The sequence below is a fragment of the Alexandromys fortis genome, unplaced genomic scaffold, assembly GCF_014885135.2.
Source record: "Alexandromys fortis isolate MF-2015 unplaced genomic scaffold, M_Fortis_MF-2015_v1.1 scaffold_63, whole genome shotgun sequence".
NCBI lineage: Eukaryota > Metazoa > Chordata > Mammalia > Rodentia > Cricetidae > Alexandromys > Alexandromys fortis.
This window is the reverse complement of record NW_026067953.1, coordinates 7294839-7309302: the sequence shown is the minus strand read 5'-3', so window position 1 is coordinate 7309302 and position 14464 is coordinate 7294839. Positions and strand designations below refer to the sequence as shown.

General features: G+C 37.8%; 1 protein-coding gene across 3 annotated transcripts in view; it reads left to right on the top strand.

The window, feature by feature from the left end:
- Trip11 (thyroid hormone receptor interactor 11) overlaps positions 1–14464 on the top strand; it is a 74439-nt gene that overhangs the window by 14114 nt on the left and 45861 nt on the right. For all 3 annotated transcript variants that reach the window (XR_007593458.1, XM_050151442.1, XM_050151441.1), the window contains exons 4-9: positions 2495–2773; positions 5761–5820; positions 7452–7617; positions 8081–8443; positions 11272–11312; positions 12168–12254. Coding sequence is in view for 2 of the 3 variants with exons in the window: in XM_050151442.1 (XP_050007399.1) it covers positions 2495–2773; positions 5761–5820; positions 7452–7617; positions 8081–8443; positions 11272–11312; positions 12168–12254 (996 nt within the window). In the remaining variant the exon portion in view is untranslated. The remainder of the gene's footprint in view (positions 1–2494; positions 2774–5760; positions 5821–7451; positions 7618–8080; positions 8444–11271; positions 11313–12167; positions 12255–14464) is intronic.

Genomic DNA, 14464 nt, shown 5'->3' with positions numbered 1-14464 from the left:
AATCCCAGCACTCGGGAGGCAGAGGCAGGCAGATCTCTGGGAGTTCGAGGCCAGCCTGGTCTACAAGAGCTAGTGCCAGGACAGGCACCAAAGCTACAGAGAAACCCTGTCTCGAAAAAACAAAACAAAAAAAAAAAAGATAATTGATAATATGTAGGTATTATATAATTTAACCGATGTTACCCTGATTTCTGTTGTAAATTTTTTTTGTGTTTATTACATATGTAGAATCCAGTGAATGCTTACATTAAGTTGAACCGCTTCTTATTTTATTATCCAGATCATTTGGATACTCTTTAGTTTGTTAACTATTCTTTTCTACCACAGTCATCTCTGGGATTTTGAATTTGAACGAGGATTGGGACTCTAGCTCAGTTGTTAAGCAGAGTACTTGTCTTGCATGGGTGGCTCTGGATTCAGTTCCCAGGACCACAAAACAAAACTAAAATACAACAAAATACAAAATTTAGATGAATTGGTTTCTAGTTCTTCTGGTGATTTTTTTATTTTCGAGACAGTAGTTTTTGGTGTCTGTCCTGGAACTAGCTCTTCTAGACCAGGCTGGCCTCGAACTCACAAAGATCCTCCTGTGTCTGCCTCCCAAGTGCTGGGATTAATTCTGGTGATATGTTAAAGTAGAATAAAAAATATACTTCTGGGGGCTGGAGAGATGGCTCAGTGGTTAAGAGCACTGGCTGTTCTTCTAGAGGTCCTGAGTTCAATTTCCAGCAACCACATGGTGGCTTACAACCATCTGTAATGAGATCTGGCGCCCTCTTCTTGTATGTGGGCATACATGGAGGCAGAATGTTGTATACATAATAAACAAATAAATATTAAAAAAATACTTCTTTAAGATAAAAATAAACAAAGCTAAAGTTCATAATCTGATAGTTGATGATTTTATATTAAAATAAGTTACTGCAAAATAAAAAAGATTAAAAAAAAAGTAGAGATGCAAGTTTTAAGTTAAGGTTATATGCCTATCTTTCTTTTCAGTACTGAGGGTTGAACCCAGCACCTTGTACATGTTCAAGCATTTCACAACTAAGCTATATTCTAGCTCTCTTCTTAAAATTATTTTTAAGAGAGAATCTCTTATAGTCCAGTCTGGCCTCAAACTTGCTCTGAGCCTCCTCCTGTCACAGTCTCCCAGAGTGCAGGGATTGCAACATGTGCTACTATGCCCCATTTTATTTACTGCTGGGGATCAATCCAAACTCGATGCTTACTAGGAAAAGCAACTCTACCGACTGAGCTACATCACTAGCTTTATTTGGGTGGTGGTGGAAGGTTTGTATGCGTGCGTGTTGCTTTTCTTTCTTTCTTTCTTTCTTTCTTTCCTTCCTTCCTTCCTTCCTTCCTTCCTTCCTTCCTTCCTTCCTTCCTTCCTTCCTTCTTTCTTTCTTTCTTTCTTTCTTTCTTTCTTTTTTTCATTTTTTGATAAAGTCTTGTGAGGTAGCACTGTCTGCTCCAGTACTTACCCTGTATAGCCCTGGATGTACTCAGATTTACAGCAACACCTCCTGCCTCAGCCCCTGACTTCTGAGGTTATAGATATGTACCACCACACTTAGCTTTATAAGTTGCTATTGGCAGCCTGCCGCTAGAACTCTGCTTAAAAATTCAGGAGGTTTTTTTTTTTTTTTTTTTTACTGTTCTCTCTCTAAATAGGGTCAGGTTTTCATTGGTTCTTCTTGGCTAGTTAAAGTGAAGGCCTCTTTTAATGCATTTTTTTTTCCCCAAGACTCATGGGTTGATAATCGTAGTCTAACTGTGTTATCTTATCTAGAAAGATTGGGTTAATAAATCAAAGCGGTTTTTCAGTCCTGTGTTGCAGAACAGTCATGGACCTTTTGGGCCTAAATCGAGCCATTCTCTGGATTACCTAAATTACCTAAGGCAGGAGAGTTCTAAGAAAACTTTTGCTTGTTTATTTATTATGTATACAATATTCTGTCTGCGTGTATGTCTGCAGGCCAGAAGAGGGCACCAGACCTCATTACAGATGGTTGTGAGCTACCATGTAGTTGCCAGGAATTGAACTCAGGACCTTTGGAAGAGCAGGCAATGCTCTTAACCACTGAACCATCTCTCCAGCTCCCCTAAGAAAACTTTTGAATGTATAAATTGCACAGCTTTTGTTTTACTTCATGTCTAATAATGATAAACAGAGCTCTGAGAAATTACCTATATTTTGATGATAGCAAACTTAATGTTCCACTTAGAAATTCATCACTTTAGTTAACATATGAGTGAAATTCTAATCTTCATACTACTTGAACATTATCCTAACTTTATAGGAATTATGTTTGTCTTTCAAATTTCAAGATTTCAAATAACAGTCTTGTGGTTAGGGTATGGTGGAATATCTGGATTCACTTTATTGCTATTATTGGATCTTCATGCCTTTCCACACATGAATCTATGAAAAGGCCAATAAGCAGTGTTAAATAAATATAAGTTCTCTAAAACATGGATTGTAAATACATAGGAAGAAGTCAGCCACCTTAAAGCAAGACAGATTGCACTACAGGATGAATTACGCAGACTGCAGTCTGCTGCCCAGTCTGTACACTCAGGATCTGGCGGGGTACCAACAGCCACTGCATCACCTTCATTCAGTTACGGCGTCAGTCCTCATGTGCCAGCTTTCCGTGAAGACGACATGGACTTTGGTGATATGATTTCATCACAACAAGAAATAAATAGATTATCGAATGAAGTTTCACGACTTGAATCTGAACTGGGACACTGGAAACATATTGCTCAGGTTGGTAAAATTTGGGTGAATTTGTGAAAACTATGAATTGATATAAAATGCTTAGGCAGAGCATCTGGAACTGGAAATCCTTGACTAAAAAGTAGAAAAGGTATATTTGTTTTCTATGCAACATTTGGCTGATAATAGCAAAGGCCGGAACTAACAATTTAGAGGCCTGGATCCCTTCTTCGTTTCTACCACCTAGAGCAGTAAGTCTCAGTGCAGCATCTGGTGCAACTATCTGATCAAGAGCCATCAGCTTCCCCTAGGTTGCCTAGTTACCATGAAACCTCTGTGCATACTGGGAGAAAAGAAGTGGTGCGCTGATTTAAACAATCCGTGCCCTATTCATAATTTTACTGAAACTAAACCTTGTAACCTTTTATCTACCACCTAACTTGTAGCATAGCACACTAACCTTCCCCTCTAGAATTTTCTGATGATTTAATTCCCTTTCTTAACTAACTTTCTCCAGTAAAGAGTACACCAGATATGAACTAGCCACTCCGTGGATCTGTGTGTGTGTGTGTGTGTGTGTGTGTGTGTGTGTGGTGTGAGTGTGTGAAAACTCTTACATGATTTGCTGTGGGGCAAAATAATTCCAGCCCTGGCATCTGTTAGGGCTGGGGAATTACTCATTTTAAGAGTATATATGACTGGGAATGAGGGACAGTGTAGAACGGTGTAGAAGAAAGAGCAAGAGAGCAAGGGAGAATTAGTAGAAAAGAGAAAGAAGAGAAGAGAGAGAATAAAGAAACTTGTACAGAATTTCCATCGTGAGATTTCTTCCCCCTCAGATCTTTACCCTCAGATCTCTAACCTCCCTGGAGCTATCTATGGCGTCTTTAATTGAACCCTGAGAGGGAATCTTAAAGGTGAAAACTTAAGGCTCCCTAAATCTTCTCACTTCCTGTGCCCCCTCCCCCAATGTCTTATGTTGCCCAAGCTGGCATGAACTTGTCATTTTCCTTTCGTAGCCTCTTTGCCCAGTGAGGTTGTTGGTGTACACAACTGCACTTGCTCAGATAGACATTTTTTCTTAGTTTTTTGAGACAGAGTTTCACTTTTTAGCTCTGGAACTTTTTAGCTCTGGAATTCACTTTGTAGAATTTGTCTGGCCTCGAACTCACAGAAATCCGCTTGCCTCTGCCTCTCGAGTGCTGGGATTAAAGGCGTGCACCGGCCCAGATAGATATCTTGACTGGAGCTTTGAAGTCTTACCATTATATATATTTTTCAGTTCAATTCTATAGCAGGTTTGGTTCAGTAACATGTCATATAATAAATGTTAATAAAGATAAATGAGTGGATACTAGAGGTTTGGTAGTGGAGAGAGGTAATGGATAGATGTTGATCAAAGACAAAAATACCTATACATGACAGAAATTAGTTCTGAAGTTCTTTGTATATTAGGGTGACTATGGATAAAAGTAATAATATATATTTCAGAATATCCAGAAGAGTGGATTTTGGATACTGTCATTACAATAAACATTTGAGATGATGATTCTAACCACTCTGTTTTGAATATTGTATGGTGTAGTGATATTTCATTTACATTTTAACACATAAAGCTTGCCTGAAGATCAGGATGCAAAACAGCCACACTAGTCAGCCATAGAGGCCAGGCAATGGTGGCACACACTTTAATCCCAGTAGCCACACTAGTCAGCCATAGAGGCCAGGCAGTGGTAGTGCATGCCTTTAATCCCAGCACTAAAGAGGAATATATTGCAGATGAGACAGGAACTCATTCTCTTTCAGTCTGAAGATTTCATAGAGGTAAAACCTCTTTAGTGGTTGGCTGCTTTGCTTTTTTGATCTTCAGGTTGAACCCCAATATCTGTCTCTGGGTTTTTATTATTTGTGCTACAGCATAGTATGTACATAAATTGAAACACCGCAGTATATCTCATAAGTATGCAGAATTACTAGATATCAATTAAAATATTTAAAGATTATGAACAATGTATAAAATTTAAAAATTTAATTGTATGTGTGTCTGTGTGTATCCATGTGCATAGACATGTGCATGTGAGTGCAGATACCTATGAAGGCCAGAGGCATCATGTCTCCTGGAGCTCAAGTTTACAGGCAGTTCTGGGCTGTCTGACATGGATGCTGGGAATTGGATGCAAATCCTGGAAGAACAGCATGTATTCTTAACCATTAAGCCATCTCTCTAGCTCTGACAGTATATAACATTGAAAGGAATCTAAAGGTTTTTGGTCAAACAAAAATTAGTCTGTGTTAAGATAGAGACCTTATGGGTAAAGTCATTTTGTCTTTAGTTTATTTGAGACAGAATCTTACGCCAATTAGTCTGGTCTTAAACGTCTGTGTAGTCAAGGATGAACTTGAACTTCTGATCCTCCTGGCTCTAAGGACTGGCATTATAGGTTTTATATCAGGGACTTCTAAATCACTCTACTAACGGAACTACATCCACAGTCCTGTATAAAATCATATTTATTTATTTATTGTTTTTTTTTTGTTGTTGTTTTTCAAATAATACGTAGCTCTCACTATTCTGGAATTCACTATGTAGACCAAGTTGGCATTGAACTCACAAAAATCCACCTGCCTCCCAAGTTTTGGGGTTAAAGGCATGCACCACTATGCCAGGCATAAAATCATTTTAATAAAACTTGTGCTGGCATTGATATTGGGTAACTTTTGATTATCTTAGGAAGCTATTCAGTTATCCTCATACTCATATTTTGGCTAGCTAATAAAATATTCTTTTTCTATAGTAGCTTTATTTTGTAAAACTATTATCTCAACTAGTTGAAAAGTTCTTGACTATGGTGTCTTTTATTTACTATGTACTAATAGACTAAAGGCTTTGTAAAGTATATGACATTCTTTATCAGAATATGTCTGGGAAATGCTCTTGTTTTACAAAACAATAACCTTTTAATAAAGTTAGTTTGTGACTTTGTTTTACAGAAAAAAATTAGTGTTATTGTTTTGTAATTCTTTCTTTCTAAACTAAGGTGCAGGGAACACAAAGCTCTGATCAGATCGAAATCTGCAAGCTGCAAAATATTATTAAGGTAAATCAAACTGCAATTGCCAATGTCTTCTATGCATTTAACATCTGTATATTAAAGATATAAGCCAAATTAGTAGAACTCTTATGATACTCAACTGTTTTGTTCTTTACAATAAAATATGCCCAAGAACATTTGGTTTTAAATGTTTTCTCAGTAATCCTAAATCTGTGTTTTTCTGTTCCTCCTATTCCTAGGTTGATGACATTTTAAGGGTTTGAGCTTAAAGAATATTGGCTAAAATGCTAATATTCACTGTAAATAATTATTTTACATCAATGATAGAATTTTCTTGGCTTTTGTCAGTTTTTCCTTTATGAGAAAAGTTTTGGTTACATATATTCATCATGGCAGTAAATTGTTTTTAATTGTAGTCAGGGACAGAACCTTTAGTCTTGGCTTAGTGTTACATTGCAAGTGTAGGTAGATCCCAGAACCAGAATTCTAGCTGCACCCACTATCAGCTGTGCTGCTTGGGCATGTTACATAACCTTCCCCATAGTCTGTTCATCAGTCAGAACACCCATCTTTCAGGGTTGTTCAGAGATGTCAGTGTAAAGATCAGTGCTGCTACATGGATCTGTAGGATTCCAGAATTATTTTCTTGTCAGGAAGTAGCAGCTACTTATTTTTAGGATCCTTGGTGATACATAACAAGAACCTTTTGACTTGGTAAAGCAAAAGGTTTACTAACTGGACCCAAAGTCATCTTTGTCAGGACGGACAGGAGTAGGAGCAGCTCTGTGACCCTCTCAGAACATGCTAGGCAGACTTGAAGATGCAGCTCTCATGGTGGTTCTCCAGATCAGGACCTGGAGAAGTCTGTTAGCTTGGGTGGAGGCACTGCTCTTGGCAGTTTGGGAGTTCAAAACTGACAAAGCATGATTGAGCAAGAGAACAGCAGCAGAAGGGAAATCATGTATGGACCAAAGAACTCGAATCTGTTAGAGCAACGTTAGTCTCACAGATTAGATGACATAACTAAATGATACATCCAGCACCCTAAACCTAGGCTGTGCTGGCAGCATGGACTGCATTCCTTAGAATGAGAACGTGACTAGCTTTGCTTGTTGTCAGAGGTTTGCAGTGACCCCACTGCCTTCACCATCCAAGATTAGTCAGAGAGCTGGATGTAGCTATATGCACCTGTAATCCCAGTGCTAGGGAGGTTGTGGTAGGAGAATTATCACATGCTCAAGTCGAGCCTGAGCTATAGATCGAGTTCCTGATCAAGCAGGGCTGCATAACAAGAAAGACCTGACTCAACAGCAACAACAAAACAAAGCCAGGTTCTTAACTCTAATTTTGAGGAACTATGTTATTTTCAAAAGAAGGTGTTCTTTGCCACTGGAATAAGGGGAAAGATATCTTACCTATCCTTTGTTTCATTGTGTTCTTGATGTTTCTCCATTAAAATAAGACAACTTTTTAAAACCCTAAGAAGGCATGGATCTGTCTGAGTTGTCCTAATTTGGGGACTGTGGTTGAATGCTTTTCAGCTTAAATATGTTCAAATAATTAATTTCAATAACACAGACTTTTAAACAGCAGTGAGATGAATCACTTTTTACTTGACTATTTATTGATCATACAAGTGGTTAAATTTGTGTTTTTGTTTGTTTGTTTGTTTAAAGGAACTTAAACAGAATCGAAGTCAAGAAATTGATGACCATCAGCAAGAAATTTCAGCATTGCAGAATGTGCATCAACAGAAACTGACAGAGATAGCTCATCGGCATCGAGAGGAGCTAAGTGACTATGAGGAACGAATTGAAGAACTGGAAAAGCTATTGCAGCAAGGTTATGAGTTTACTGACTTCACAGACTAGACGGCATTGTTAATAGCAAGCCTTAGGTGATTCACAGATCAGAATATCAATACTGTTGTAAACTCAGACCAAGTTCCATGGACTAAGAAGTGACTCATTGTGCTCATTGCTAAGTCTGTGGTGATACTTCCTTGGCCTATAGATATGGAAAGGCCTTCTGCACTTATGTAAGGGGTTACTTTACATTGTTTACTGATGACACTCCAGCAAGAAAAAATTATTTTGTTTCAAACTTAAATATATAGACTTTTTAGTAGTTGGTTTTAATGAAGTATTTGACTTTTTATTTATTTAAAATTATAAGCTGCTAATTTGACTTTTTAAGTTGTCCCAAGTTCTAAAGTCTCTTAAGTCTTTATATTCTATATAGCAAGCAATTTATTTTTTGGAACTTGACATTTTATTCCTCTTGTTTTGTTTGTTTAATGTTTTAGGTGGCTCAGGAGTTACAGTAACTGATCACTCTAAAATGTATGATATGCAAAACACCATTCATAGTCTACAGATGGAAAAAGTAGAATCTACAAAAAAAATTGAAGAACTTGAGGATAAAATAAAAGAGATATATGAAAGATTATCTTCTGCAGAGCATGACCAAGAAGTCTGGAAGAGAGAACGGGAACGACTGGAAGTGGAAAAGCGACAGATGACTGAGCAGTGTGAGCGCCTGAAGCTGGAATGCAGCAAATTGCAGCCTCTTGCTCTGGGGCAGAGGGACATTGTAACAGAGGAGGAGCGGACTCTCCCACAGAGTTCCTCAGTTGCAGAGGTCTTGAGATTGCAGCAAGCTTTGACTGGTATATGTTTGGAACTTACATTGGTGTTTCTTGGCACACTAGGTCTTTTTTAAGACAAGCACTTTAAATTGCATATTCTATGTAAATGACTTTGTCGTTTGAGTAGAATTGTGGGGTTTGAATTGAGTACCAAACAGGAATTGTCTGCTAATAAGGGTTAGCAATAATAATAATAATAAGCTAATAAGGCTTAGCAGGTTGTCTCTTAGCCTCCCTTCCTTATTCTCTTAGGTATTTATGTAGAACTCAGTGGTTTTAGAAGCCAGATAGATTTCTGAGAAATGTTTATGGGCATTGGAGTTGTTATTCATATAGGTATTGGTCTGTTTCTTTAATGTAGACAGAACAGACCATTGTCTGTAACTAATAAGAGCCCAGACTCTCTGGTTAGGGAATGTAGCATTCCATTGTTACCCTTTGAAGTGATCTCTATAAAAGCAAAGGTTTGAGTGATAATAGCCATGGATTATTTTCTGTTATTTTCCATTCTCCAACTGATACTTAGAATTTTAAATACTAGTATAAAAAATTAGTATTGAGGAAATAGGTAAAACATTGGTATTCATAGATAGGAGGAAAATAGTGGGAGGGAACTCTTCAGCAGGAAATAAGCATTTTATTTTGCATTTGTCTTCTTTATATAGTATAGACTCTATATGAACTCATTTATCCCTGCTCTGAAAATTTCCAGCCTGTGTACTTGTATACACCCATATTTCTCTCCTCCCTGCCACTCTATCATGATCTCCTGTCCAGAATGGTCATATAACATGGATTTTCAACCTGAAATTAAACTCAGAGTAAGATCATCTCTCCTCTCCCTTCCTCATATTCCTTCCCCAACCTTTGGGAAACAGAATTCTAGAACTCAAACTTGACCAAGCCTTGTAGTTTTTATTTCCTTTATTTTTTTCATTAAAAATTTTTTTGTTCTGTATAAGTGATATTTCAGGATTGTGTCTGAAAAATCAGGGTTTCTTGGGTGCATAAGCACTGGGAGCTGCCACTTAGGCTAAGGGAAGGCAGTTCAGTGGGGATCTGCACCCCCAAGTAGCTGTACTTGTTTATAAAATAAGAGTATCATATTGAGGGAGCCACTTAAGTTTGTAGTACAGTTTGCCATTACTGTAGTCCTTCCCACTTTTCCCATTTCTATAGCCATGGACTGACTTCAGTCAGTCATAATTGCTGTTACATAGCTTTTAATAGAGTAAGTAGAAAAATGGTTAAAGAACAAAGAGAGTTGGGTCTGGAGAGGGCTCAGCTGTTGAGAGTGCTTGCTGCACAGCCATGAAGACTAGCCTGGACACCATTCATGTGTCAAGCTGAGCATCTGTATGGACCTGTCACTTCAGCTCTGAGGGAGCGGAAATAGGAGAATTGCTGTACTAGGCTGGCCTAGAAAACAGGAGTCCCAGGTGAAAGAAGAGACCCTGCTTCAAAGGACTACTAGATAGATGGAGAAAGGCAGAAGAGGAAACAACACCCTCTTTTGGCTTGTGAGCCACCACACAGATGAACTCACACATGTAAATCAAGCTTTAAAAAAGACGGTTGGGTAAGAGTATTATTTCCTTTTAGGTCTGAAGTAGTCCTGTGTGCTACGTGAGTTGCTATCTGCAGGCTTTCCTTTTGAACAGCATCTGTTCCAAAGTGCGTGTTAGAAAGTGTTGGCTTTTTATTCTCTGCTTTCCATTATTCTTCAGTCCATCTTTTTTCCCTTCAGTTCTGAAGCGAGAATAAATATTCAGAAGTGCAAAGCCAGTTAGGCCCCTATTTCTAGTAGGAACTGAAAGATGAAATCCAAACTTGCTTAGTTGGATGTCATATCTCTTCATCTGGTCCCTATCTGCTTCCTCAGTTTATTCTCATTGCCCAGCTTTGTAAGTTTTAGTCACAGTGGACTCTGTGCTTTCTTCAGTAATCTCTAGTAGTCTCTAGTTCTCTCTCCATTATATTTACTGTATTGTCCGGACAGCGTATTCCTGTTTTTTTGTTTGTTTGTTTTGTTTTTTTGTTTGTTTTTTTTGGGGGGGCCACTGTTAGCAATTGACTCAGTGAGTTCTCACCTCCCCCTCCCCCGAGGAGAAGGAGAACTGCGCTGCCACTTCCTGGGCCCGTGGTTCTCACCTGGTTTGGACTAGATATCGGCCACTTTTGCCCTCACAGTGCTGTACTTGCTATGTCACACTGTATTGTAACATTGTTTGTTTCTATCACAATTCTATTCTGAATTGTAAGCTCGTAAAGAGCAAGAGTTGCATTTTTCTGTCTTTTGTCTAACACTGGCTTTGTCGTAAATGCTCGGTTGTCCTGCAATGAGCATAAAATGAAGTGCTTTAGTTGATCTCATGATATTCTGTCTCTGGTTCCTTTTCCAGAACCCTTTTCTCTATGGATCTGTATGTAGTACATTCATTTCTAAGTCACTTTAGATATGTGAGAGATAATTATACTGTTGCAGTGTAAATTTTTATTTATTGCTTTTCAAGTTTTTCTTTTAAACAACAGTCTTAGACCTGATATGTTTTCAGCTATTCAAACTAATGGATTATATTTTGAAACACATTACTATTTTTATCAGAACAGTGACTTACAGTGATAATTCTTACACTTTTCCAAAGCATTGGATTTTAACATGGTTTTAAGCTTTTACTTCTTATAGTTATGAAATGAAAAATGGCAGAAATGTTTTTTTTATTTCAAACTGTCAATCTACTTGCTAGTGATAAATATACTTTGTTTTAATGGACTGCACCTCTGAGTTTAATGTTAGGCAATTATTAAAATATTTTAAGTAATGTCAGGTTCATTTATTGTTTTTACAGATGCTGAAAATGAAATAATGAGACTAAGTAGTTTAAACCAGGTAACTTCTTGTTATGGGAGAAAGTTTTGGGCATTATTTTACTAAGAGAGTTTTGATTAATTGTTTTTGCTATCTTTGTTTTCTCATAAATTCATGTAAATTTCCCCCAGGAACTTTTAGTAATCTGTGCTTAATGATCACTAACAAAGTTTTTTGCATTATAAATTGATATGTTGGGTGTGTAATTGGTGACTTGACAGTATAGACAGGAACTGATCAAAGTAAGGAATGCATTTTGATTTTTCCTTAAAAAAAATCAATGTTTTTTTTGAGATAGAGTCTCTCTGTAGCTTTGGAGCCTGTTTTGGAACTTGCTTTGTAGACTAGGCTGTCTTCGAACTCACAGAGATCTGCCTGCCTCTGCCTCCTGAGTGCTGGGATTAAAGGTGTGTGCCACCACCACCTGGCCAAAGTTTTTTTTTATTTTAATGTCTGTGTTCTTGTACATGTGGTTGTGTGTGTGTGTGTGTGTGTACCCATATGAATGGAGGTCAGAGAATAATTTTATGGAGTCGGTTCTTTCCTTCCAACTTTACGTGGGTTCCTGGTTCCAAATTAAGATGGCCAGGTTTGCATAGCACATGCCTTTACTTGCTGAGCTGTTTCGCTGGCCCCTGTGTATTAATTACAAGTTACTTTTTGAAGACACTTTTATATCCTTTAAATATAATAAATACTCTATAAGAATGTCTAAAATGAGTGAATGATTCTAAACTGTCCAACATTGGATTATTTTAACCTTTATATGTTACTAAAAATATTCTGAGTATAATTATACAAATATGTAGCTAGACTGCTTTCTTGTAAACCGAAAATTCTGTGTTATCTGAAAATACTACTTTAACATTTTTATAGGATAACAGTCTTGCTGAAGACAATCAGAAACTTCAAACATGTGTCCAAATTTTAGAAAGAGAGAAGTCCTTATTGAGTCAAGAAAAGGTAGGTGCTGTTAAAATGGGGTAGAATTAAAATGGTGTGTGTCATAGGTCATGGTTAAGGATTAGTTCATATCAGTGGAATGCTTAATGATAGAGACCTAGCAGTAAGTCTAAGCTCATTGGTAGCTTGTCCAGCCAGCTTGGAGTAGCTGGGCAAGGTTCAGAGTGTGAGAGGCTGGCTAGAGAATAGAATGTGCAAACAAACCAGTAGGCATTTAGGTCTGAGCAGAAGAGGTGTGATTCTGATGGGGCCCTGACAGCAGCACCTACAGGTAGGGGAGATGTCTGGCTGTTCCCCACAGTCCCCGTGGTGGTAGGTATAAATTTCTTACTGTTGAACAGTGAAGACAGATAGCTTTGCTATTAGAACTTTTTTTTTTTTTTGTGCGTTAGTAGCAAAGATGGCATAGAGTGCTATGATAATAGTGCTACGATACACTAATATAGGAAGGAGCATTATGTTTGCCTCGTAAATACATACTGAAAAACTTCATGCCTCTGTTACGTGGGCTCCTACCCAAAGACAGTCTGTGTTTCATATTTTTAGAATACCACTATTCCTGGGTATGTCAATACATGTCTGGCTCTGCATATATATCCTTAAGAAATAGCAGTGTCAACATGCTACTCTAAGTCCCCTAAGGTTTTAGTTTCAGCTTCTCTCTACATCAGTATATAGGCAGTGTTGTCAGAGAGGCATGATGGGTTTGAGTCTAGGCTGTAGTGTACAGCCCTGGACATGAGATGGTTGCTGCTGTTTTCCACAGAGCACCGGTGGTGACTCTCATCACTGTTCTTATTCCCATGTGTGTGCTGCTTCTGGGTCTGCTCCCACGGAATCTCCTCTTAATCTAATTGGCCTAACTACGCTTTTTAGTTGTAGGCCTCTCTTCCCAAACCCTGTAGGACCTCCCAGCGTTTCTTATATTTTCAATTTTCTGGCCACCGTTAGAAGTCTCTGTAACTCTTCGCTGAATTGTATTTGTTTCCCACTTAATGCCAGATGTGCTCCTCAGATCAGCCCGAGAAAGGTTATCTGCAGTTCTCCTAAATGGTCAGATAACTTTAGAAAGACTTAAGGGAATAATGCTTTCTTTCTTTTCTTTTTCTTCTTTCTTCCTTTTTTACAATTTATTTTTATTTTATGTGTATGAGTGTTTTTCTTGCATGAAGTATATGGACCATATGTATGCCTGGTGTCTGTCGAGGCCAAAAGAGATTATCAGATTCCTTGAAACTACAGTTATAGGCTGTTGTGAGCTGCACGTTGGGAACCAAACTTGAGTCTTTTATGAGAGCAAGGGTTCTTAACTGCTAAGCTGTCTGTTCACCTTTCCCTACCTTTTTTTTTTTTTTTTTGGTTATTGTTGTTTTTTGAGATAGGGTCTCACTCTGTATCCTAGACTGACCTGGCCTGTTATTCATTATATAGCCTCGGGCTGGCCTCAAAATTATAGCAGTCCTCTTGTTTCAGCCCCACAAGTGCTGGGATGACAGTCATGAACCCCTACTCGTGGCTCCATCTTTCAAGGACAGTTCAGAATAAGTGTTTGAATTGAAAGGAAATGAGAAAGAGAGATGGTGGTGATACTCTCATACAGTTTTATAGGCCTCTTTTATATGGAACTATTAGGTTTTTTTTAAAGGAAATTGATATTATTTATTTCAAAGTTGATCTCAGAAAAAGTTCAGTTTTAAAAAGCTTGGGGAAGAAGACTTTATGTACCTTATAATAAACATAATCATGAGAAAATGATGTTGAATCATAGAGGACTATTTAACTTCCTAGGTTTTTAAGAAAATGTTATTACATATTAGATTATTAAAAACATGTGTAGGTCTGTGTTTAGTAATGTTGGGTTTTTGAGAAGGGAGCCTGGTGGTCTTGCTCAGAAGGTACAGGAAACAGGTTCATTCTTCAGTTAAGAGAAGGTTTTGTATACTAATCAAATCATATAATAAGTAAGTTCCTTTAATGAAAAAAATGGACTTTTTATTTTCTAATTAGAGCTTATAGTCTGAATGAGTACCAATTTTCTTCATTTTTATTTACTTTGTCTGGAAGAGAAGAGATTGGGGCTTTTACTAAGCGTGTGTTTGGTAGGTATAAGGATAAGGTTGGTATTTATGGGACTAGAATAGAAAAGGCTTCTGCCCTAGGAATGGTCCTCTGCAAAAAAGGTAGGCTAGAAGGTGAACGCAGACTTGTAG